The sequence below is a fragment of the Macaca thibetana genome, chromosome 11 (assembly GCF_024542745.1).
Source record: "Macaca thibetana thibetana isolate TM-01 chromosome 11, ASM2454274v1, whole genome shotgun sequence".
Taxonomy (NCBI): Eukaryota; Metazoa; Chordata; class Mammalia; order Primates; family Cercopithecidae; genus Macaca; species Macaca thibetana.
Genome location: NC_065588.1, coordinates 43,240,357 through 43,263,551, shown reverse-complemented (window position 1 = coordinate 43,263,551; position 23,195 = coordinate 43,240,357). Strand labels below are relative to the sequence as shown.

General features: G+C 38.6%; 2 protein-coding genes across 2 annotated transcripts in view; one reads left to right on the top strand and one right to left on the bottom strand.

Moving 5' to 3' along the window:
- SLC48A1 (solute carrier family 48 member 1) overlaps nt 1–23,195 on the bottom strand; it is a 1,155,028-nt gene that overhangs the window by 799,605 nt on the left and 332,228 nt on the right. The gene's annotated exons all lie outside the window — the stretch shown is intronic.
- Nucleotides 192–2,595, top strand: LOC126930160 (dolichyl-diphosphooligosaccharide--protein glycosyltransferase subunit STT3A-like). The gene has a single exon (XM_050746887.1). The coding sequence runs from the start codon at nt 279–281 to the stop codon at nt 2,394–2,396; it is 2,118 nt and encodes a 705-aa protein (XP_050602844.1). The 5' UTR covers nt 192–278; the 3' UTR covers nt 2,397–2,595.

Here is a 23,195-nt window from a genome sequence, read left to right as displayed (position 1 = left end):
GCGTGTGCACATGTGTGTGTGATTAAATCTTTTGTGCAGTTAACTGACATGAACCATTGCTTTAAGATCTGTTTGACAACAACATTATATATAGCCAATTTACAAATTATCTTTTAGAAAATGTTTTCCGTTATTATTATTAGGTTGGTGCAAAAGTAATTGTGGTTTTTGTCATTAGAAGTAATGTACCGGCTGAACGGATGGCAGAGGGAGCCCAGCGGATCGCCTAGGAAAGCCGGCCAGCTGATCGTCGTGTGTGGCCACCCATTCATGTTAAGATGACTAAATTCGGATTTTTGCGATTGTCCTATGAGAAGCAGGACACACTTCTGAAGCTTCTCATTCTGTCAATGGCTGCTGTATTATCTTTCTCCACTCGTCTCTTTGCTGTCCTGAGATTTGAAAGTGTTATCCATGAGTTTGATCCGTACTTTAATTATCGGACTACCAGGTTCCTGGCTGAGGAGGGGTTTTATAAATTCCATAACTGGTTTGATGACCGGGCCTGGTACCCTTTGGGACGAATCATTGGAGGAACAATTTACCCAGGTTTAATGATCACCTCTGCTGCAATCTACCATGTACTCCATTTTTTCCACATCACCATCGACATTCAGAATGTCTGTGTGTTCCTGGCCCCTCTCTTCTCCTCCTTCACCACCATCGTCACGTACCACCTTACCAAAGAGCTCAAGGATGCAGGGGCTGGGCTTCTTGCTGCTGCCATGATTGCTGTAGTTCCTGGATATATCTCCCGATCTGTTGCTGGCTCCTATGATAATGAAGGGATTGCCATCTTTTGCATGCTACTCACCTACTACATGTGGATCAAGGCAGTAAAGACTGGTTCCATCTGTTGGGCAGCTAAGTGTGCCCTTGCTTATTTCTACATGGTCTCGTCATGGGGAGGTTATGTGTTCCTGATCAACTTGATTCCTCTCCATGTCCTGGTGCTGATGCTCACAGGCCGTTTCTCCCACCGGATCTATGTGGCCTACTGTACTGTTTACTGCCTGGGCACTATACTTTCTATGCAGATCTCCTCTGTGGGTTTCCAGCCTGTCCTTTCATCAGAGCACATGGCAGCCTTTGGGGTCTTTGATCTCTGCCAGATCCATGCCTTTGTGGATTACCTGCGCAGCAAGTTGAATCCACAACAATTTGAAGTTCTTTTCCGGAGTGTCATCTCTCTGGTAGGCTTTGTCCTTCTCACCGTGGGAGCTCTCCTCATGCTGACAGGAAAAATATCTCCCTGGACGGGGCGTTTCTACTCACTGCTGGATCCTTCTTACGCTAAGAACAACATCCCCATCATTGCTTCTGTGTCTGAGCATCAGCCCACAACCTGGTCCTCATACTATTTTGACCTACAGCTCCTCGTCTTCATGTTTCCAGTTGGCCTCTATTACTGCTTTAGCAACCTGTCTGATGCCCGGATTTTTATCATCATGTATGGTGTGACCAGCATGTACTTTTCAGCTGTAATGGTGCGTCTAATGCTAGTGTTGGCACCTGTTATGTGCATTCTCTCCGGCATTGGAGTCTCCCAGGTGCTATCCACATACATGAAGAATCTGGACATAAGTCGTCCAGACAAGAAGAGCAAGAAGCAACAGGATTCTACCTACCCTATTAAGAATGAAGTGGCAAGTGGGATGATACTGGTCATGGCTTTCTTTCTTATCACCTATACCTTTCATTCAACGTGGGTGACCAGTGAGGCCTACTCTTCTCCGTCCATTGTACTGTCTGCCCGTGGTGGGGATGGCAGTAGGATCATACTTGATGACTTTCGAGAAGCGTATTATTGGCTTCGTCACAATACTCCAGAGGATGCGAAGGTCATGTCCTGGTGGGATTATGGCTATCAGATTACAGCTATGGCAAACCGAACCATTTTAGTGGACAATAACACATGGAATAATACCCATATTTCTCGAGTAGGGCAGGCAATGGCGTCCACAGAGGAAAAAGCCTATGAGATCATGAGGGAGCTTGATGTCAGTTATGTGCTGGTCATTTTTGGAGGCCTCACTGGGTATTCCTCTGATGATATCAACAAGTTTCTTTGGATGGTCCGGATTGGAGGGAGCACAGATACAGGCAAACATATTAAGGAGAATGACTATTATACTCCAACTGGGGAGTTCCGTGTGGACCGTGAAGGTTCTCCAGTGCTGCTCAACTGCCTCATGTACAAGATGTGTTACTACCGCTTTGGACAGGTTTACACAGAAGCCAAGCGTCCTCCAGGCTTTGACCGTGTCCGAAATGCTGAGATTGGGAATAAAGACTTTGAGCTTGATGTCCTGGAGGAAGCGTATACCACAGAACATTGGCTGGTCAGGATATACAAGGTAAAGGACCTGGATAATCGAGGCTTGTCAAGGACATAAATGTCACGTCCAGCTCTGATATGCTTCGCACTGGGCACATCACATTTAGGACATTGAAGATTTTTTTTTTTTTTTTTTTTTTTTTTAATATGCAGTTTGTAAGAACAAAGCTGGATGGCATTAAAATTGTCTGAAAGTTTTGTCCTGGGCAGTATGGGCTGGGCCAAATGAAATGATTTTTATAATTCTAAACAGGTTACCAAATGAAATGTCATGGCTTTACTTTGGTCAATTAAAGGGGGGAATTTAAAAAAAAAAAAAAAAAAAAAAAGAAGTAATGTACCAAACTAATATTATATTATTGTTGTGATGGAGCTGTCTTATGCGCTCTAGGAGTTTTAGCAGCATCCTTGGTCTCTACCAACTGGATGACAGTAGCAACTCCCAACCTTCTCAAATCATGACAACTCAAAATAGCTCCCAGCATTGCCAAGTATATCCCATAGAGAACAAAATCACCCCTGGTTGAGATCCACTGTTTTAGAGAGACAAACAGTTCACAGAATGAGACTTGTCTTTGTTTTCATTTGAAGACACACCACTGCCTGATCGTCTTAAATCGGGACAAGAGAAGCCCCTGTCGGTAGATGCTATCCTCACTTCCCCGACTCCCATTTCTGCCCCCTCCTTTTGTCAGAAGACCCGGATGCAGATGGCTACACTTCTCTCCATAATGCAAAGAGTCTTGGGACCACAAAGATGTGGCCACCTGCATCCCGTGCCCTCCTTTCTACCTCCAATATCCATAGCCCTGGAATTTTTTGCCCAAATAGTTTCATCTTCCAAGAGATGGTGCTTGGAGGAGGTAATGGTGGTGGTGGTGTGGCTTGAGTTTGGACATGCAGGCTGAGATATCCTTGTACCTATGCTCACAGTACTGGGCAGAGCTGGTATGGAGGAAAAGTCAGGTGATGGCGGGTCCTTAAAATTCCTGTGTGGACCTTCAAGGAGTCTGAGAATTCTAAATTTGAGTCTGGTCTTCTGGCCTTGGGTTCTTCTGAGAAACTTAGAAGACCAACACTGACGATGGTGGTGTGCAGGAGCACCTTGTGGGCAGAGGTGGTCATGCTCAGCTGGACTGTGTGGGGTGCAGAGAAACCTGAGCCACATGGGACTTGGGCTTCCATTTGCCTCTTGCTTCAGTCATAATTTGTATTGCATAATCCCCTGATGGGGTAACTTTGTGGGTGGAAAAGCTTAAGGCTCTGAAATCATCAGGGTCTAGGATATAACCTGATTCTTCCTGTAGTATCTGTGTGGTAGCTGGGTGAGGCCAGGAAGGATTTGGACGCTTTGACCTGGCAGAAAAGGAGGAGGACATCCAGAGAGCATGTGAAAAGACTCCAAGATGTTTATGGAATGATTCAGTGTTTGAGACCTGTTCAGGGAATGGGAAGACAAAGGGTATGGTTGGAGTGCAGTGTGCCTGGGGAGAAGAGAAGGTGATGAGTCTATGAGGACTTTGTGCAAGGGGCATGAAGGCCACTCAAAGGAGCTGAGACTTTCTCCTGCAGCAACAGAGAGCATTCGGGGTTGCTAAGCAGAGCAGAGTATCTATATTTTATCACAGAGTAGCCCTGAAGGAAAATGAAAGAAAGTAGAAGCTAGGAGATCAGAGAGAACATAATTTTAAAAATTCTGACAAGAGACGCAGGGCTGAACAGATAGTGGGTGTAGGAGTGAAAGGGGAGAGAGTGGACAGGTTTTGTAAAGTCATAGTTGCTCCTAAGAATGACTGCATATTATGAACATACCAAAATGTAGATTCATGCTTTTTTTCCCCAAACATTTTAGGCATAAAAGATTTTGGTTTTTATTCAGGGCTGCACCATACTGAGAAACACACATTCATCCATCCAAACCCAAAGAATGGACTCAGAGACATGATGAACACTGGAAGCAAGACTTTTAATGGCAGTCTTGCAAGATAGGGTGTCTGGTAAGCAGGCATACTCAGGACAGTTATAACAGGTAATTTATCTCCTAGCATGCAAGTCTTTCTTTCAGTTCCTCATTGGTTGAGTACTATGGGGTTATAATCTTTCCAAACATAACCTAAGTTTCATTATCCCCTTATAAGGTCATACCCTGGTCCCCTTTCCCACTTAAATTTCGATTTCCCAATAATGAAACTTTCTTCCCTTTTATGGGCTGACTCATCCTCTACATCCTGTTAGTTAATTGTGACCTTCTAGGTGCATGAGCTGTGTGGTTTGTTACATCCACAGGCTGGCTGACAGTACTTAGATTGATGATGTCTTGAAAATGGACCATTTAAAATCTTTTCTCACAGGACAAAATTTTCAAGCAGAATTAAAAATAATAATTTCTAATTTTCATTTTTGTGGATATGTAGTAGTAGATGCATATACTTATGAGGTACATGAGATATTTTAATATAGGCATGCTGTGCATGATAAGCACATCATGGAAATCAGGTATCCATCCCCTCAAGCATTTATCCTTTGTGTTACAAACAATCCAATTATACTCTTAGTTATTTTAAAATGTACAATTAAATTATTATTGACTATAGTCACCTTGTGCTATAAAATACCTGTCCTTATTCATTCATTCTAACTAATTTGCTGTACCCATTAACCATCCCCATGTTTCCTCACCCTCTCACTACACTCTCCAGCCTCTGGTAACCATCTTTCTACTCTCTATATCCATGGGTTAAATTGTTTTGATTTCTAGATCCCACAAATAAGTGAGACTATACAATGTTTGTCTTGAACATAATGACCTTCAGTTCCATCCATGATGTTGCAAATACCTGAATCTCATTCTTTTTTATGGCTAAATAGTACTCCATTGTGTATATGTACCACATTTTCTTTTTCTGTTTGTCTGTCGATGGGCACTTAAGTTACTTATAAATCTTGGCTATTCTGAACTGTGCTATAAGAATCATGATAATGAATACCTCTTTGATATACTGGTTTCCTTTGTTTTGGGTATATACCCAACAGTGGAATTGCTGGCGTGTATGGTAGCTCTATTTTTAGTTTTTTACGAACCTCCAAACTGTTCTTTGTAGTGGTTGTACTAATTTATATTCTCAGCAACAGAGTAAAACAGAATTAAAAAATTTTACTTCCTTCCCCTTTTCAGGACTGCTTTGTAGGCTTTCTATATATCCATACTTTTTTTACATTTTTTGCTGTGTACCTTTGTATGTGTGTACATGGTTTTCTAAAAAACCAGTGCATAAAAACGAATATTTCCACAAATATAATTCCAGAAGTAGAAACTTCAAGAAAGGCTATATTTGGAAGAAACAGGGATTTTTTCTGTTCCTGAAATCTCTCTACCTTTGTGTCTCCCTGTGCTGCCAACAGTGACACGATGTCATGTCTCTGTTCCACAAAGGTTTTAACTGCTCAGGCATGGAATCAATATAGGGAAAGGAGAAAAAAAAAGGAGTATAATATTCTAATTTAAATCAAGAGCACAGATTCCTATAACCTTCATTTTTGGGTGAAGATCATCCAAATTAAATATTAATTTGTGTATACAACTGCCTTTACCTATCTTCAAGAAAAGGTAACTAGTAACTAGTCTATAATTGAAAGATTTTGACAGGCAATTATGTTCACATTAACCTTTTTCTGGGACATCTACAGGAGTGAGATGTCTCTGAATTATTAGGATTCTGCTCTATAACTGGAAAATTCCATCATTCAATGAATTTTCAGACTGTATCCTTTGGGTCCAATGTGACTGTAAAATGGCAATTAGAGAATTGCAAACAATGGCCTCACAAGACCTGAATGAATTCCAAATCATTTAGTGGGCTTATTGAGCCATTTTCTGAACAATGAAAGAAATGCGGGAAATGCAGCAGCTACTTTAAAGAGCATTATTGTTCAGCACTGCACTGCCTTCTATGCTATGCATTCTGATACACTTTAAAGTTTACAGCGTCAGGACATCTTGAGTTAGAAGAGGCCTTATAAAAACATTTAAATATGGCATCCTTTCCCCATTTTATCTTTATATAGAAATGTATATTTAAATTAACAATTAAAAATATTTAACCTACAAAAGTGTTGGGAGTACCGGGACATAAGAATAAAGCTCCTACATTTTGAGAATTTACCATGAGGCAGATGCTGTGCTAGATACTTTACAATATATCATTCTATCCTCATATAAATCCTGTGAGGTACTTATTATGGCTTTGTTTTGTTTTAGAGATGGAGTCTCACTATGTTGTTCAGGATGGACTCAAACTCCTGAGCTCAAGAGATCTTCCTACCCAGGTCTCAAGTAGCTGGCACTACAGGTGTGAGCCACCATGCCCTGAAGGAGAGGGATTATGATTTCCACTTACTGATAAAATTGGTTGTGAGGTGACTTACTAAACAGTGTAATTTTAGCAGCAGGGAAGTCCAGGTTGGAACCTGTACTCTTTTTCTTGTTCCAAATCTCATTCATGAGAGATAGTCCTCAAGAAGCTCTCAATGTGGTTCACACTAGAAGTAGAAAGTAAAATCACAGTAAAAAATGTAAATAACACAAACCTGCATATGGGCTGTCCTCAGAAGGTTCATGATTCATTTCAAACGGCTGATACAGACAAGAAGTGCCTTAGAAGTTCAAGGGCTCTTTACATAGAGAAATATATTTAGACCAAGAAGTGTTAACATTTATGAACATTTATCCTGTGCAAAGTCCTGAGAGTAGTGTGACACAACAAGGACAAAGCTACCATGGACTGAGTCATTTGCTGGAGTGCTCAGAAAAGCCTTCTAGGAGCAGGTAGGAGGTGAAGTAGGACGTGTTGCTTAGATTGGATATGGTTGACTGTGCTAGCAGGGCATGTGAAGTAGAAGGAATGAGATGCAAAAATGTGAGAAAATGAAAGAACAATGCTGGTCAGTACAATGTCAGTGTACCGGTTTGGATCAAAAGTTTACACAAAGAGGAGTAGAGGTTAAGGAATGGTAGGTCTTTGCAGTTATGAATTGATGGGTCCTCTGGCCATTCTGAAAGCAATGGTGAATATCAAAGCTTTTTGTGCAGAAGTGTAAGCAATAAATTCACCTAGGTGGCCAGAGAATTTACTCACAGAAAGAGGAAAAATAATTACTCAAGGAAAAATATCCATCCTGAATTAAGGGAAATTATGGGTCTGATAATCCCGTTAAATAAATCTATAATGATGATAGTTTGTGCCTGATGACCTGGGGGTCTTACAAATTAATAGGAAACACTCTCTGTTGTCTTGCATGTAATACGTAACTTTCCTTTACCCCATCTATCAGAATTAAGGAGAAGTAGCAGGCCTGGGAAGTGTTCATCACAACAAGGAAGACATATTTTCCATGAATCATGCTAAAAAGGGATATAGGCTAGATGGGGGGTGGGGAGGGGTGGGTATTAGTCTGCTAGGGCTGCCATAACAAAATACCACTGAGTGGCTTAAATGATGTATAATTCTCATAGTTCTGGAAGCTGGAAGTTCAACATTGAGGGGTCTCTTTTTGGTTTGAAGATGCCTGCCTTAACCCTCACTGTGTCCTCACATGGCAGAGAGAGATTGCTTGAGATCTCTCTCTCTCTTTGTCTTATAAAGCCACTCTCTTATTATATTGGGGTTCCACCCTTGTGATGTTCAATATATGAATTTAGGGGAGACAGAATTTAGTCCATAGGAGAAGTTTGGGCAAAGTCACTGAATCAATTGAACATTAGAGATTTTTCATTTACCTAGGGTTTTGGAAACTATATGGAAGTTGAAAAATCGTCACTATAATAGGTAAAGAGGTAATATTTTCCATTACACTCTCTCATTGTTTTATAGAACCTGTTCATAATTCCAAAATTTGTAAATACTATTCTTTTTGTATATTAAAATTAAGCAAATCATGACATGATTAATGAGTCAGTTTGGATGATTGTATTATAGCTACATGGATTAACATAGGCTGCCAGATCCACCTTTTGCTAATAATAGTTTCCATTTAATGGAGCACTGAGCATGTGCTGGGGTTTTACATGTTATCTCATTAATCTTCACAATAACACTATAATGTAAAGATTTCCATTTTACAGGTGAGAAAACGGAAGCTCAGAGAATTTAATAGCCCAAGATATTGCCAAATTTCAGGCAGAGCTTTGGTTGATTTCCAAGCCCACAATTTCCCCCACACCATCTTGCCATTCTTGATATGCTATTGTCTTTCACTGCATTGATGATGTAACAGATAACAATGACATTTTCCAAAATTAAGATCTTGAAAGAATGGGGGACAATAACTATCAGAATCACCTAGTGATTTTCTTTTTTAAACCCAGATTTAGTTCTTATCTACAATAAAACACAAACATGCATACAAACCCGGTCTGTGGAATTCGAATGGCTAAGGATGGGACCTGAGAATCTGTACTTTATCAAGTCATCTAGGTGTTTCTAATGATTGACAAGACTTGAGACTGCAGTGGGTTTAATGGTGGCTCTCCAAAATATATGTCTACATTCTAATCTCTGGAAACTGAACATGCCCTTATTTGGAAAAATAGTCTTTGTAGATGTAATTAATTAAGGATCTCAAGATGAGACGATCCTGGATTATCTAGGTGGGTCTTATATTCAATGACAAGCACCCTTAAAAGAGACACAGAGAAGAAGAGAGGGGTAAAGGCAGAGGCAGAGATTGGAGTTATGCAGCCAGAGTCAAGGAATGCCTGGAGCCACCAGCAAGTGCAAGAAGCAAGGAAGGATTCCCATTTCAAAAATATTAAGCTGACCCTTGTAACTTGTACTTACATTAACTGGGAAGTTATTCAGTCTAGATAGTTAATCCCATTATGCATGTGGGCTTTATGTCAGTCTTAGAGCCTCAGGAAAGCATTCATTCAATTCCTTCCTAGATGCTAATGGTGAGGCTAATGTCAAACAGGAAAATTAGACAATAATTACCCAGAGAATAAGTACCCACAAAGAGGGTAGGAAATGACAGTGGGAGGTATATCTTTTATCCTGTGCCTTTGGAAGTGCAAATGCCATATCCTTCTATTCTTCAGCAAGCACAGTGCCCAGTGATGAAGCCTTTCCCAGTCCTTTGAAAGAAAAATAGTACAACATAGACAGGAATGCTTCTATAGTTAATGTGATTAAAAACACAAGTAGAAGATAATTCACCAAGGTCTTCTTGTGTATTACGGCAATAATTCTGTCCTGTCTGTTAATATCATGTCATCCTGAAGGACCCAGAACTGGATACCAGTTATTGTTCTACATGCCAATTATAAATAAACAAGAATATCATGTAAGTATTAAGTCATATTTTGTTGCCGATTAGAAAAATATGCAATGTTATGTTGGGCCAGTCCAACATGATATTGCCTTTATTGTATCTGGATTCTTGTCATAAATGGAGCCCTTTGATATTATGCTAGTACATTGTATTATAAATTTATTAATGATTTTCCCAATTTTTGTTTCTAGCCTAACATCTTTCCTAAGCTCCAAGCTGGAAGTTTCTAGATTCCATAGAACGTCACTTGCTATCTCCACTTGAATAACTAGCTAAAAAAAAAAAAAAAGGTTTGATTTTCTTCCTCAAACTTGCTTCTTTCCCAACGTTCTCCATCTCAGTTAGTGGCCTGTTTGCCCAATTGCTTAAATCAGAAACTAGAGTCATTTTCTCTTCTCTTTCTGACAGTCACCTTACCTCAAGCCTATATTAGATACCATTGGCACCACCTTCCAAAAACTGTGAATCCTACCACTTCTCTCCTTAGCTTGCTCCATCATCTGTCACCTAGATTACTGCAATAGCATTTTAACTGCTTTCCCTGATTTTACTCTGGCCACCCCACAGCTTATTCTCCACCCAGCAGCCAGAGTTTTAACATATAAACCAGACTGTGTTGAATTATGTTTCACTTACTTAAAGCCTTCTGATGACTTCTAGATTATTCAGCATATAGGTAACTATTGAAATAGAAACTCCAAATAGCTGCAGGTTTAACAAGATAGCGAGGTTAATGATGCCTCCACAGGTCAGGGAGCCAAGCTACTCCATCTTATTTTTCTGTTATGCATAGCGTGTATTACTTGTCCCCATGGCTCAAGGTGACTCGACATCACCACATCTGCTTTCAGGCCAGTGGGAAGTGGAAAAGAGGAGGCTACGCCTCTTTGGGAATATATATATATATGATATATATATTCCCAAAAGTGATATATATATATCACTTCCACTCATACCATTTTGGTCAAAAATTATTTGTGCTACCACACTGAACTGCAAGGGAGGTTTAGAAATATAACCTTTATTCCATGTAGTCATGTGCTAAGCTGAAAATTAAGGGTTCTATTGAAATAGCAAAAGGGCAGAATGGATACTGGGGAAGTTATGGTAGACTAGGTTGTGATAATACATAGACCCAAGTGTGTTATGCCTCAATAAAATGGAAATTAATTCTCTCTCACGTAAGAGTTTTGGGTGAGTGAACTGGTTGTTGGCTAGACTTTTCTCAATGTGATCATTAGGTTTCCAGGTGATGGTGGCTCTGCCATCTTCAACATATGGATTTGAAGACTGTCATCCACAGTCCTATCCCCAAAGGCAAGAAAGCAGGAATGCCACAGAGATACATGGGTGGATGATTTTTATTGTCCAATCCTGGAAGTAGAGCACATCACTTCTACTTACACTCCATGGACCGGTTCTCAGTCAGATGACCACACTGAGCTGCAATGTATGTTGTGAAGTGTGACCTGGCTAGGTGTCCAGGAAGAGAGGTGAGCAAAGATTTGGAACAACTGTCAAGCTTCCCACCTTCTTTATTTTTGAATGAAACCCAGAGAATTTACCACAACTCAAAGCCCTTACAAAGCGATGACTTACAAAGATGACTTCCTCTCGAAACTTTCTTCACTCTTCCCCTCGCTGATTTTAATCCAGCCTCACTACCCTCTTTCTCTTTCTTGAACTTACCAACTTTGTTTTCATCCAAGGATCTTTGCAACTGCTGTTTATTCTGTCTGGAACTCTTTTCCCCAGTTTTCCACATCTCACTCCTTTTCTTCACTGACTTCCTTACCTAAAAGCAGATCTCTCCTCAGAGAGATTATCCTTAGGCATCATTTTCACGCCCTCTGTATCCTTGATCATTTACCATTACTGTCAAATCCTTTATCTTTTTTTTCATAGAAACCATTACCTGTTCATTTGTTCATTTATAGACTGGAGAAAGTAAGTCACATGATGGTGTTATATGTTTTGTTCATTGCTATGTCCCTAACTGCCTAGAAAATTGCCATTGTGGGCATACAATAAATACTTGTTAAATTTAGTTAAGGTAGAATCTCTCTTGGTTATACATAAAATTTAATTTCTTACAACATTCTATGAGCCAATATCTTTCCACTCTTGCAGATTTTCTTTCTGAAACAACACTTTCCAGATGCCTGATATTTTCACCCCTTATTTGTGGAATAAAGGTAATTACATGTCTATTTCCTAGAGTGATCATCAAGATTGTGCGAGATAATGTAAGTAAAATGCTAAGCATAATATGTGACACATGGTAGATGTCGCAACAAGTGTTAGCTATGACCACCACTACTGCTTCCACTACTGCCTCCTCTAGATTCCTGTAGGGAAACAACTAAAAATATGAAAAGGGAGAAATCTCTTAATTATTAACATAGTTCTAAAATATTCTATCTGTTAAATTATATACATAAGTTTAGGAAGAAAAATAAAGGACCTAAAATATAGTTATCTGCCATCCTAATGGTAAAGTGAAACATGGGAAAGTTCTGAATATCCAGACTCTAAACCTCTCCAGCACCAGTTTGATTGCAATAATATAACAGTTTAGAATATTGCAATCATTCTTTTCACACGACTTATTGAAGAGAAAGCAGAACCAAATCCTTCTGGTAACAGTCTGTACTGTGTCCAATGCATTATTGAACACAACAGGGATTTCCACTTGGTTTTTACTTTCAGATTAAGAATGCATTCAATCACAGAGTTGACGAATTATATCTGCTATATGCTAGTTGACAGAACCATTAAGGGTGATACAGTTACAGTAGTTAATACAGTATCTTGGCCAATTTTTGTGAAAAGCTATGATCAAAACATCCCATGTGAGTGGAATCAACCAGGAAATGGCCACCAAACACCAAAAGAGCCTGAGAATATTTAGCTAGTAAAAACCTTGAAGAAATTGTTTCATAAATAAAGCATTGCTCTATTTGTCTTCATAGTGACAATTTTAAAAAATAAGCTCTCCCTTGAGCCTTCAGTATAAATATCTCATTCTCTAAATGTTGCAGAATAATTTCAAAGGTCCAATATTGGGTTACCAATAGACAGGATGAGTGATGTGGTCTTTGACTCTCTCATTGCCCACTCTGGGACTGACAGTTTTTCCTTCCTAGCTCTAGCCAAGGAGGGTTAAAAGTCCTGTATATGATACATTATGGGCACAGCACACATCTGCTGAAAGAGTTGTGATTTCTGACAATGATTAAAATGCAATTCATTGAAATATCAGTACATGAAAGATAACACTCTTCCGCCCTGCTTCCTAACACTCACCACACTCAGTTTTCAGTGTTCATCTTCTCCCAGCCCCTACTTGGTATTCACTACACCGTTAACTAACTGTTATTCTACTTCAAGATGAGTAGCTCACTGGGAATTGTAGACTCTAAATGCATACAGAAATAGAACTGCTGATGGGGAAAAAAGAGAGGTTATGATGTTAGTTTGCTCAGATGATAACTCTATTTCAGTGGGGGGATGGCACCTATTTTTCTGTTCAGGGCAACCCCTTGTCCTGAAGTTGACCATGGCCAGTGGGGGAGAGTCAAAGTCTTCCTCTTGCTTTGGGGTTGTTGCTGTTCTGGTTCAAAGGGTAGAGTTTGTGCCATCCAAGATTATATTTCTCAATCCCTATCCATTAATGATGCGATTAGTGGAAAGTCCCTCTGAACTTTGACATATCTTCTTCTCTTATCTTTAGTTTACAATACTGGTGCCAGTTTTTATCTTTTTGCATATCCTCGTGGGTGTTTTAATGGGAAGTTAAGAGAAGGTCTGTTACGTATTGCTAATTTGCTGCCTTGTTAACCTGAATGTTGTCTAAGTTATTTGATTTTGTTTATTATTAAGAAAGATCAATTGAGCAGAATAATTGAATCTCAGGCTGAATGGAATCAAAATGACACCCCAAGGACCAATCTTAAATACTCAGTCTCTTTTAATATTAGAGATAGAAAAGAAATCAGATATTGTGTAGTCTAAATCCTTGCTTTATCTTAGGAATCCGATGGCCAGAGATCAATGACTTGCCCAAGGACACAGGCAGTCAGGGTTAGAGAGCTGAGCAGGTTCTCTGTCTCAGCTGGCTAATATTATTCTGTATCTTTTATTTGTTGTAATTTGAATAAAAGCAAAGAGAGGGAAAAGGGTAGGAGAATTACCAAATATTTATTGTGGGTCAGGCATATGTCAGATGTATTAAATATGTTCTATATTTTGATCTTCATCACAACCTATTGAAAGTATGTGTTGTTATCCACATAATACCGGTAAAGGATTTATATTTATTGAAAGTAAGAGATTTATTTATTTATTTATTTTTAGAGATAAGGTCTGGTTGTATCACTTAGACTAGAGTACATTAGTGCAATCATAACTTACTGCACCTTCAAACTCCTGGACTCAAGTGACTTCCCACCGCAACCTTTGGAGTACCTAGGACTACAGGTGCACACCACCATGCTCAGCTAAGTTTTATATTTGTTTTTGCAAAGACAGGATCTTACTACATTGCCCAGGTTTGTCTCAAACTCCTGGCTTCAATCAATCCTCCTGCCTTGGCTTCCCAACGTGCTAGGTTTAGAGGTGTGAGAGATTTTTATTTTTAATGACCAGACTGTGTTTGTATCTGAGATACCTTCTGTTAATATTGAAGTAGCTGAGAAACTGAATTAGTAATTACAGAGTCACTTTGTGACTACTATGATGAATGAAAAAGACTATGGAAAAATTGGAAGGATATTTGTTAGGAGGCGAGGTTCTGTGAGTTACTCCTATCCTAACTGAACACACGCATCTTAATAATCTATCTTCATTCATCCAAATTCTCATAGGCTGTAGTTTGACAAATATTACCATTTTATGAATCTCGGGGTTCTCTTTTCTATGCTTCACATTGGCTACCCAATTTGGTTCAGACAGGGTAAGTAAAATTGGCTAGATTTTCCCTTACATCGTAATCCTGCCTCCTAGAAATCACACCATTCTTTTGATTGGAGTTTTAGTTGTTGTCAAAGCTCTTCAGGTAAAAATTTACAATCTCTAGATTTACCTCTGTGATGACTAATCTCATTCATTTTACATAAATGAGAACACTTTTTCCCTCCTAGAGGACAGACTTACTTCTTTTCTTCCTGAAATTTTAGTAGAAACTGAACTTTTATTTACCACTCCCATGTATTTATTACCTAGATTATTGTGAGAATGTAATCAAGTTGTGAGATGAGTGTAAATAATTTCTCCCTCATTAAACATGGAACTATAGCTCTAGAAGACATCTCAGGAGACCTTCTTGCCAAAGACTCTTTCTGTGGGTGAGTTGATGCCTTAATTCAAGAACACCATGAGTGCGTCTCTTCTTTTCTTAATCAAACCCAGAACAACACAGAATGATTTCTTTGGAAATTCATTTCATCTGACATTAAAAAGTGTAGTGACTATTCCTTATGTTTAAACACAATCTTCCTAATTTAATTTAACTTTATTTCTTTTTTATTAGGTTTTTTTTGTTTGTTTGTTTGTTTTTTTTCCTGGAAAGGGGGACAGGCAGAGGAAGGGGAGTATTCCAGGTTTGTGGAAGGACTGTGTGGGCATTGAGGCAGAGGTCAGGCAGATAAATGGAAGTTAACCTGGGGGACCGGGCGCGGTGGCTCAGGCCTATAATCCCAGCACTTTGGGAGGCTGAGCTGGGTGGATCACGAGGTCAGGAGATCGAGACCATCCTGGCTAACATGGTGAAACCCCTTCTCTACTAAAAATACAAAAGATTAGCTGGCGTGGTGGCAGGCGCCTGTAGTCCCAGCTACTCGGGAGGCTGAGGCAGGATAATGGCGTGAACCCGGAAGGAGGAGCTTGTAGTGAGCTGAGATCGCACCACTGCACTCCAGCCTGGGCGACAGAGAGACTCTGTCTCAAAAAAAAAAAAAAAAAAAAAAGAACGAGAGAAAGAGTTAACCCAAGGATAGCTTGGCTGGATGAATGCTGATCAAAAATAGGAGTGATGAGATAAGGTACAGAGTAGCCTACACATACAAGGAGACTGGGCCTGAATTTTCTATGTCTATGATGTAAATATTCCATCCCATCTTAGCCATCGGTTAGCAGAGGAAACTAATCAGTCATTACATCCAGGAAAGACCTAGGAGAGGTGAAAGGACAGACTTCAGAATGGGTCCAGTTATGAAAAAAAAAAGCTGCCTAGAAACCTGCCAAGCAGCCCCTATTGTCCCCACGGGGCAACAGTCACACCCCTTACAACCTCTGGAATATTCCAGAAGAATCTCTATTCCAGAGGTAGAGGTTGTGAAGGAGAAAGTAGATGTGTAAATGCTCTGGACACTAGGAAGCTACAGGACTACCTTGGTGAACAAAGACTACTTTTATAATTAAGCAGGTGGTCAATGTTCCCTGACTCTAAAGACTCTTATGGAGTCTTGAGAGGTAATTATTTCCCATGTCTTACTAACTTTAAAATGGCTGAGTCATTTTTTAGCTTAGTAGCAAACTAAAAAATTACCTTGACAGTCTTGTGGAGTTGGTGAAGGAAAACAAGAAAAATGAGTCTTATTAGGTATGGAAAAGGCATTTCCCTTTCCCTTCTCACTTTGATCTCTGACCACAGCTGCTTCCCAGACCAAGGTTTTCAGTCAGTTGCTTATCAACTCTGGTCACGTGGCACGCTCACTAGGACATCCAGTTCAGCAGCATCAGTGAGAACTTCCTTCTATCTGTTCCCTGTTTATTTAAGTGTCACATGTATAGCTTCGCTGATAACTGTGTTTTCATTCTAAGATAGATTTCTACAAAACCTGGCATTAAATTTATTCTGCAAGTATGGAGACATAAGAAACAAGAAAATAACCTAAAACTTAGTATACTTCTTTGGGGGCTGTATTAGGGACTTTCAGAATCTCTATTCAAGAACTCTTTTTTTTTATCACCCCAAAAAGTCGAGTCTAAGCTGGATTGGCTTTTAATTAAAAAATTGAAGAAACTATTGCAGCAGAAATAATTATTTGTAAAAGTACAAATATCCCAGATGAACCAAGATGGAAATTATGCTTGATATATAATATAAGACATTTCCCACCAACTCATCTTCTCAAGGGAGGACCGTCTCTTTGTATGGAGATCTCTTCACGTTCATAGACACCACGTAGTGCATCTGAGCTTTGAACGTTTTTTCTTAAAATAATTTTACTTCTGAGAAAAATTACAGTAATAAACCCCGTAAGAGGTTTGTGAGTTACAGAAGAAACCTACGCAAGACAAAGTAAAATCTTCTGGCAAACCTTTAATTAGTGAAGACCACTGTTAACATTTTGATATTTCCTTCCAGTACTTTTCTATGCACTTTTTTAGATAGTTAAGATGAAACTATATATAATGTAACGAGGATAACATTTTGCAAATATTAAACTAATACCTTTTAATTTATCTCTTTTTTCCTTGCATTCTTTCACAGTGCAAGATAGATTCATGAGGTCTCTCGCTCCAGGGAGAGAGAGCTGGTAGTACCTTAGGAATCACTTTCTGGCCGGGCGTGGTGGATAAAGCCTGTAATCTCAGCTCTTTGGGAGGCCAAGGCAAGCGGATCCCGAAGTCAGGAGATCGAGACCATCTTGGCTAACATGGTGAAACCTCGTCTCTACTAAAATCACAAAAAAATTAGCCGGGCATGGTGGCGGGCACCTTTAGTCCCAGCTACTCTGGAGGCTGAGGCAGCAGAATGGCGTGAATCCGGGAAGGCGGAGCTTGCAGTGAGCTGAGTTTGCGTCACTGCACTCCAGCCTGGGCGACAAAGCAAGACTCCCTCTCAAAAAAAAAAAAAAAAAAAAAAAAAAAAAAGAAACCACCTTCCTCCTTCTCAATAGATTGTGCCACTATCTAACCAGGAGCTTAGACCAGAATCCTTAGAGTCAGCCTTGGCCCCTTTCCTCCTCATACCCCACATTCATTTAATCAACACATTCTATTGGCTCTACCTTTAAAATATTCTATGTGGCTTCTAATCTTCTCCACTTATATCATCCTAGGCCAAGCCACAGTCATCTCTTGCCTGGATTACTGCAACAACCTCTACCATTTTCTTTTCTTTTCTTTTCTTTTTTTCTTTTTTGAGTTGGACTCTCGCTCTATCGGCCAGGCTGGAATGCAGTGGCGCGATCTCAGCTCACTGCAAGCTCCGCCTCCCGGGTTCACGCCATTCTCCTGCCTCAGCCTCCCGAGTAGCTGGAACTACAGGCGCCCGCCACCACCCCGGCTAATTTTTTTGTATTTTTAGTAGAGACGGGGTTTCACCGTGTTAGCCAGGATGGTCTCCAACTCCTGACCTCGTGATCCACCCACCTCGGCCTCCTAAAGTGCTGGGATTACAGGCAGTGAGCCACCATGCCCGGCCGACCATTTTCTTGCTTCATCTCTTCCTTCTCTGCAGTGAATTGCCCTCTCAGCAGTCAGATGGATATTTTAAGAGCAATAGAGTCTATCAGTACTCTGCTCAAGATTCCAAATGGATTGTACTATCCTTTGAATAAAATCCTATATTTTATAAAAATGACTCTCAAACATTTTAATCTCAGAATCCCTTTCGCTCTGAAAAATTATTGAGGGAGGGCTCCAAAGAGATTTTGTTTATGTGGGCTATATCTATAAATATGTAATTTATTTAAAATTATAACTAACACTATGTAAACATATTTATTTGTTAAATATTTTTAAAACAACAATAAAAACCTATTATATGTTAATGTAAATGACATATTTTTTATATATATATATGGCAATAGAACAAAACTCTGTCTCAAATATATATATATTTGAGCACCCATATATATTTGGGTGCTCTGTTGCCCAATCTAGAGTGCAGTGGCATGATCATGGCTCACTGCAACCTCTGCCTCCTGGGCTCAGGTGATCCTCCCACCTCAGCCTCCTGAGTAGCTGGGACTACAGGTGTGCACCACCACACCCAGGGTTAATTAAAAAAATTTTTTTTTGTGGAGATGGATTTTTGCCATGTTGACCAGGCTGCTCTCAAACTCCTGGGCTCAAGCAGTCTGCCTGACTTGGCCTCCCAAAGTGCCATGATTACAGGTGTGAGCCACTGCACCTGGCCTGAAAAAAATATATATTTTCAAAAACAAAAATAATATAGTGAGGAGAATGACATTGTTTTACATTTTTGCAAATCTCTTGAATATTTGGTTTAATAAAAGACAGCTGGGTTTTCATATTTGCTTCTGCATTCAATCTGTTGCAATATATTGTTTTGATTGAACTATATGAAGAAAATTCAACCTGGTAGAAAAAGTATTTGGAAAAATGAGGACTTTATGGAACCCCTGAGGATTTCAGGGACCCCTCTGGTTCCCCAGATCACACGTTGAAACAGCTGACCTGCAAAGTCCAACATGATCTGGCTCCTGCCTCTCTCTCCTACTTTATCTGTAACCATCTCTACTTTCTCACGCTCTGTTCTAGCTATACTAACCTCCTGCCAGTCCTTGGACTCTTCAAGCAGGTTCCCACCCCAAAACCTTTGGTCCCTGTGCCTGGAAACTCTCTAGTCTTGTTCTTGGATCCTTCCTTCACCTCATACAGGTGGCAGGTTAGATTTTATCTCATAAAAGGTTTGTTGGATTACTTTTTGAAAATAACACTTATCTCCTCTCTTATCCTATTTTTCTCTGTCACTCCCCTGCTTTATTTTCATAAAACTTACAAACCAGATTTATTACATTGTATGCCTTCTGTACTAGAATTTAAGTTCTATGAGGTAAAGACCTTTTTTTTTCCTTGTATGCCGTTGCATTTCCACACCTGAGAAGTAATTTCACAAGAAATATTTCTTGAATGTATTAATTAATAACAAACTAAAGAAACAATAAGGTACCTGATAAAGGGCCTTTTACATTGGCAAAGATCGGTTCAGTGATGTTATCCAATATAGAAAATATGACAGTGAAATAGACATTCATACTCTGCTAGTGATGAGACATTTCTGGAGGACAATTTGTCAATATTCGTCTACTTCTAGCAATTTAATCTATGAATACTGGCAGGGATAGTTAGTGGCCATCAACTAATTAATCAATTTCTTGTTTTATGCATTGTGTTTTTGCTATTATACCTGAGAAATCTTTGTATAGCCCAAATCACAAAGATTTTCTCCAATTTTTAAAAAGTTATATACTTTTAGGTTTTATACTTAATTCTATTATCCATTTTGAAATAATTTTTGTATATGGTGCAAGGAATAATTAAAAGTCCATTTGAAAACTTTTTTTGCGTGTGGTCAGTTGTGCCAGCACTCCTTGCTGAATAGATAATCATTTCTCCACTGGAATGCCTTTGCAACTTTGTCAGAAATCAATTGATTACATGTGTGGGTCTATTTCTGGACTTTTTATTGTTTCATTGATTTTTAAAAATCAATTTTGATGCTAATACCACATTGCCTTGATCACTATAGACTTATAGTAAATCTGGAAATCAAGTAGTGAAAGTTTTTAACTTTGCTATTCTTTTTCAAAGTTGTTTTGGCTATTCAAAGTCCTTTGTATTTTCATATGAATTTTAGAATTAGCTTGTTGCTCGCTACAAAACAAGCTTGCTAAGATTTTGGTTGGCATTGCATTAATTTTATAGTTCAATTTGGGAAGAACTGAAATCTTAACAATATTCAGTCTTCCTATTCATGAACAGGGAATATCTCTCCATTTACTTACTTCTTTATTTTTTGATCAGTAATATTTTATAGTTTTCAGAGTACAGATCTTTCACTTGTCAAAGTTATCTCTAAATATTCTTTTCATGCTAAGGGGAAGATAATTATTTTTAAGAATTTCACTTTAATAGTGTTCATCACTAGTGTATAGAAATACAATTGACTTTGGTGAATTGGTCTTGTATCTTGCAGCCTTGCTAATCTCACGTAGTAGTTATACCATAGTCCCCCCTTATTCTTCACTTTGCATCGTTTCAGTTACTTAAGGTCAACTGTCGTTCAAAAATGGAAAATTACAGAAATAAACAGTTTATAAGTTTTGAAGTGTGCACTGTTCTGAGTAGTGTGATAGAATCTCTTGCCATCCCACTCCGTTCTGCTCAGAAGGTGAATCATTCCTTTGTCCAGCTGTATTTGCTCCTCACTTGTTAATCACTTAGTAGCCGTCTCATTTACCAGATCAACTGTTGTATTTCAGTAGTATCACAGTTCACATCACCCTTATTTTACTTAATTGTTCTATTTTAACATTAGCTGTTGTTAATCTCTTACTGTGCCTAATTTATAAATTGAATTTTATCTTAGGTATGTATATACTGGAAAAAGGTAGTGTATGTATAGTTCGGTACCATCTGAGGTTTCAGATATCCACTGGAGGTCTTAAAAGGTACTCCCCAAAGACTTCTTTTAAAAAAAAGAAAGAAAAGAAAAACAACTCTAGTGGTATTTTTGTTTATCCTATAAAATTTTCTCCAAGGACAGTCATGTCTGTAAAAACAGTTTAAATTCTTTCTTCGTAAACTGAGCTAAATACTACCTCAAGTTACATAAGGTAAATACTACACCTCCATCAAATAGCTGCCTCCAACGAATTTTGTATGTTGCCCTTTCATTCTCTTTCAGTTCAAAATACCTTCTAATTTCCTTTTTGATTTCTTGTTTATAACATGGGATATTTAGAAGTGTGTTCTTTAACTTTCAGATATTTGAAGATTTACCAGATATGTTTCTGTTGCTTGTTTGAAAAAATTTAATTCTATTGTAAACAGAGAACATATATCATACAATTTGAATAATTTAAAATCAATTGAGACTTGTTATGCGGCCCAGAATATATCTTGGTAAATGTTCTGTGTGCACTTGACAAAAATGTCTATTCTGTTGATGATAGGTGCAGTATTATACAAATGTCAATTAAGTAAAGTTGGTTTGTAGTGTTGTTTGAATCTTTAGCTGTAATTGTGGATTTCTCTATCCTTGATTTTTTTTCAAGTATTTTGGAACTCTATTATTAGTGTGTAAGTGTTGAGGACTGTTTTCTCTTAAATTAACCTTTTACGTATTATGAAACAACCCTCTTTATCTCAGGTAATAATCTGAGCTCTGAAACCTACTTTGATATGAGTATAGCCACTCCAATTCTCTTTTGACTATATTAACATGGTGTATCTTTTCCCTTTTTTTTTTTTACTGTTAAGCTATTTGTGTCTCTATATTTAAAGCGTGTTTCTTTTAGGCAGCATATACTTGTATTTTTCTGTTTTAATCCATTCTGACAATCTCTGCCTTTCATTTTTAATTTTTTAGTTTTTTCAAATTTTATTTTAGATTTGGGTGTACATGTGCAGGTTTATTACATGGGTGTATTCCGTGATGCTGAGGTTTGGGTTATGATTAATCCCATCACCCAGGTACTAAGCATACTACCCAACAGTTTTTCAATCCTGCCACCCCCCACCTTTTATTAGCTCACAGTGTCTATTGTTGCCATCTTTATGTCCAACTCCCACTTATACCTGAGAACATGGGTATTTGGTTTTCTGTTATTGCATTAATTTGCTTAGGATAATGGCCTCCAGCTGATCTGTGTTGTTGCAAAGGACATGATTTCATTCTTTTTTGTGGCTGCATAGTATTCCATGATGTATAGGAACCACATTTCCTATATGCAAGCCACTGTTGATGAACACCTAGGTTGATTCCATGTCTTTGCTATTGTAAATAGTACTGTGATGAACATAAAAGTGCATGTGTCTTTGTGGTAGAATAATTTGTTTTCTTTTGGGTATATATCCAGTAATAGGATTGCTGGGTCAGGGTAATTCTGCTTTAAATTCTTCGAGAAATCTCCAAACTGCTTTCCACAGTGTCTGAACTAATTTACAGTCCCACCAACAATATATAAGCCCTCTATTTTCTCCCCAGCCTTGCTAGCATTTTTTGCTTTTTGACTTTCTAAATAATAGCCATTTTGACTGGTGTGAGATAGTATCTCGTGGTTTTGATTTGCATTTCTCTGATAATTAGTGATATGGAATATTGTTTTCATATTTTTTTGGCCACTGTATGTCTTCCTTTCAGAAATATCTGTTGGTGTCTGTTTTTTTAGTGGAATTATTTGTTTTTAGTTTGCTCAATTGTTTAAATTCCATACAGATTCTAGATGTCAGACTTTGAGGGATGCATAGTTTGTGAATACTTTCTCCCATTCTGTAAGCTGTCTGTTACCTCTGTTGATAGTTTCCTTTGCTATGCAGAAGCTCTTTAGTTTAATTAGGCCCACTTGTAAATTTTTGCTTTTGTTGCAATTGCTTTTGAGAACTTAGCCATAAATTCTTTCCCAATGTCGATGTCCAGAATGGTGTTTCCTAGATTTAGCCCTAGGATTCTTATAGATTGGGGTCTTACATTTAAATCTTTAATCCATCTTGAGTTAATTTTTGTTTGTGGCGAAAGATAGGGGTTCAGTTTCATTCTTCAGCATATGGCTCA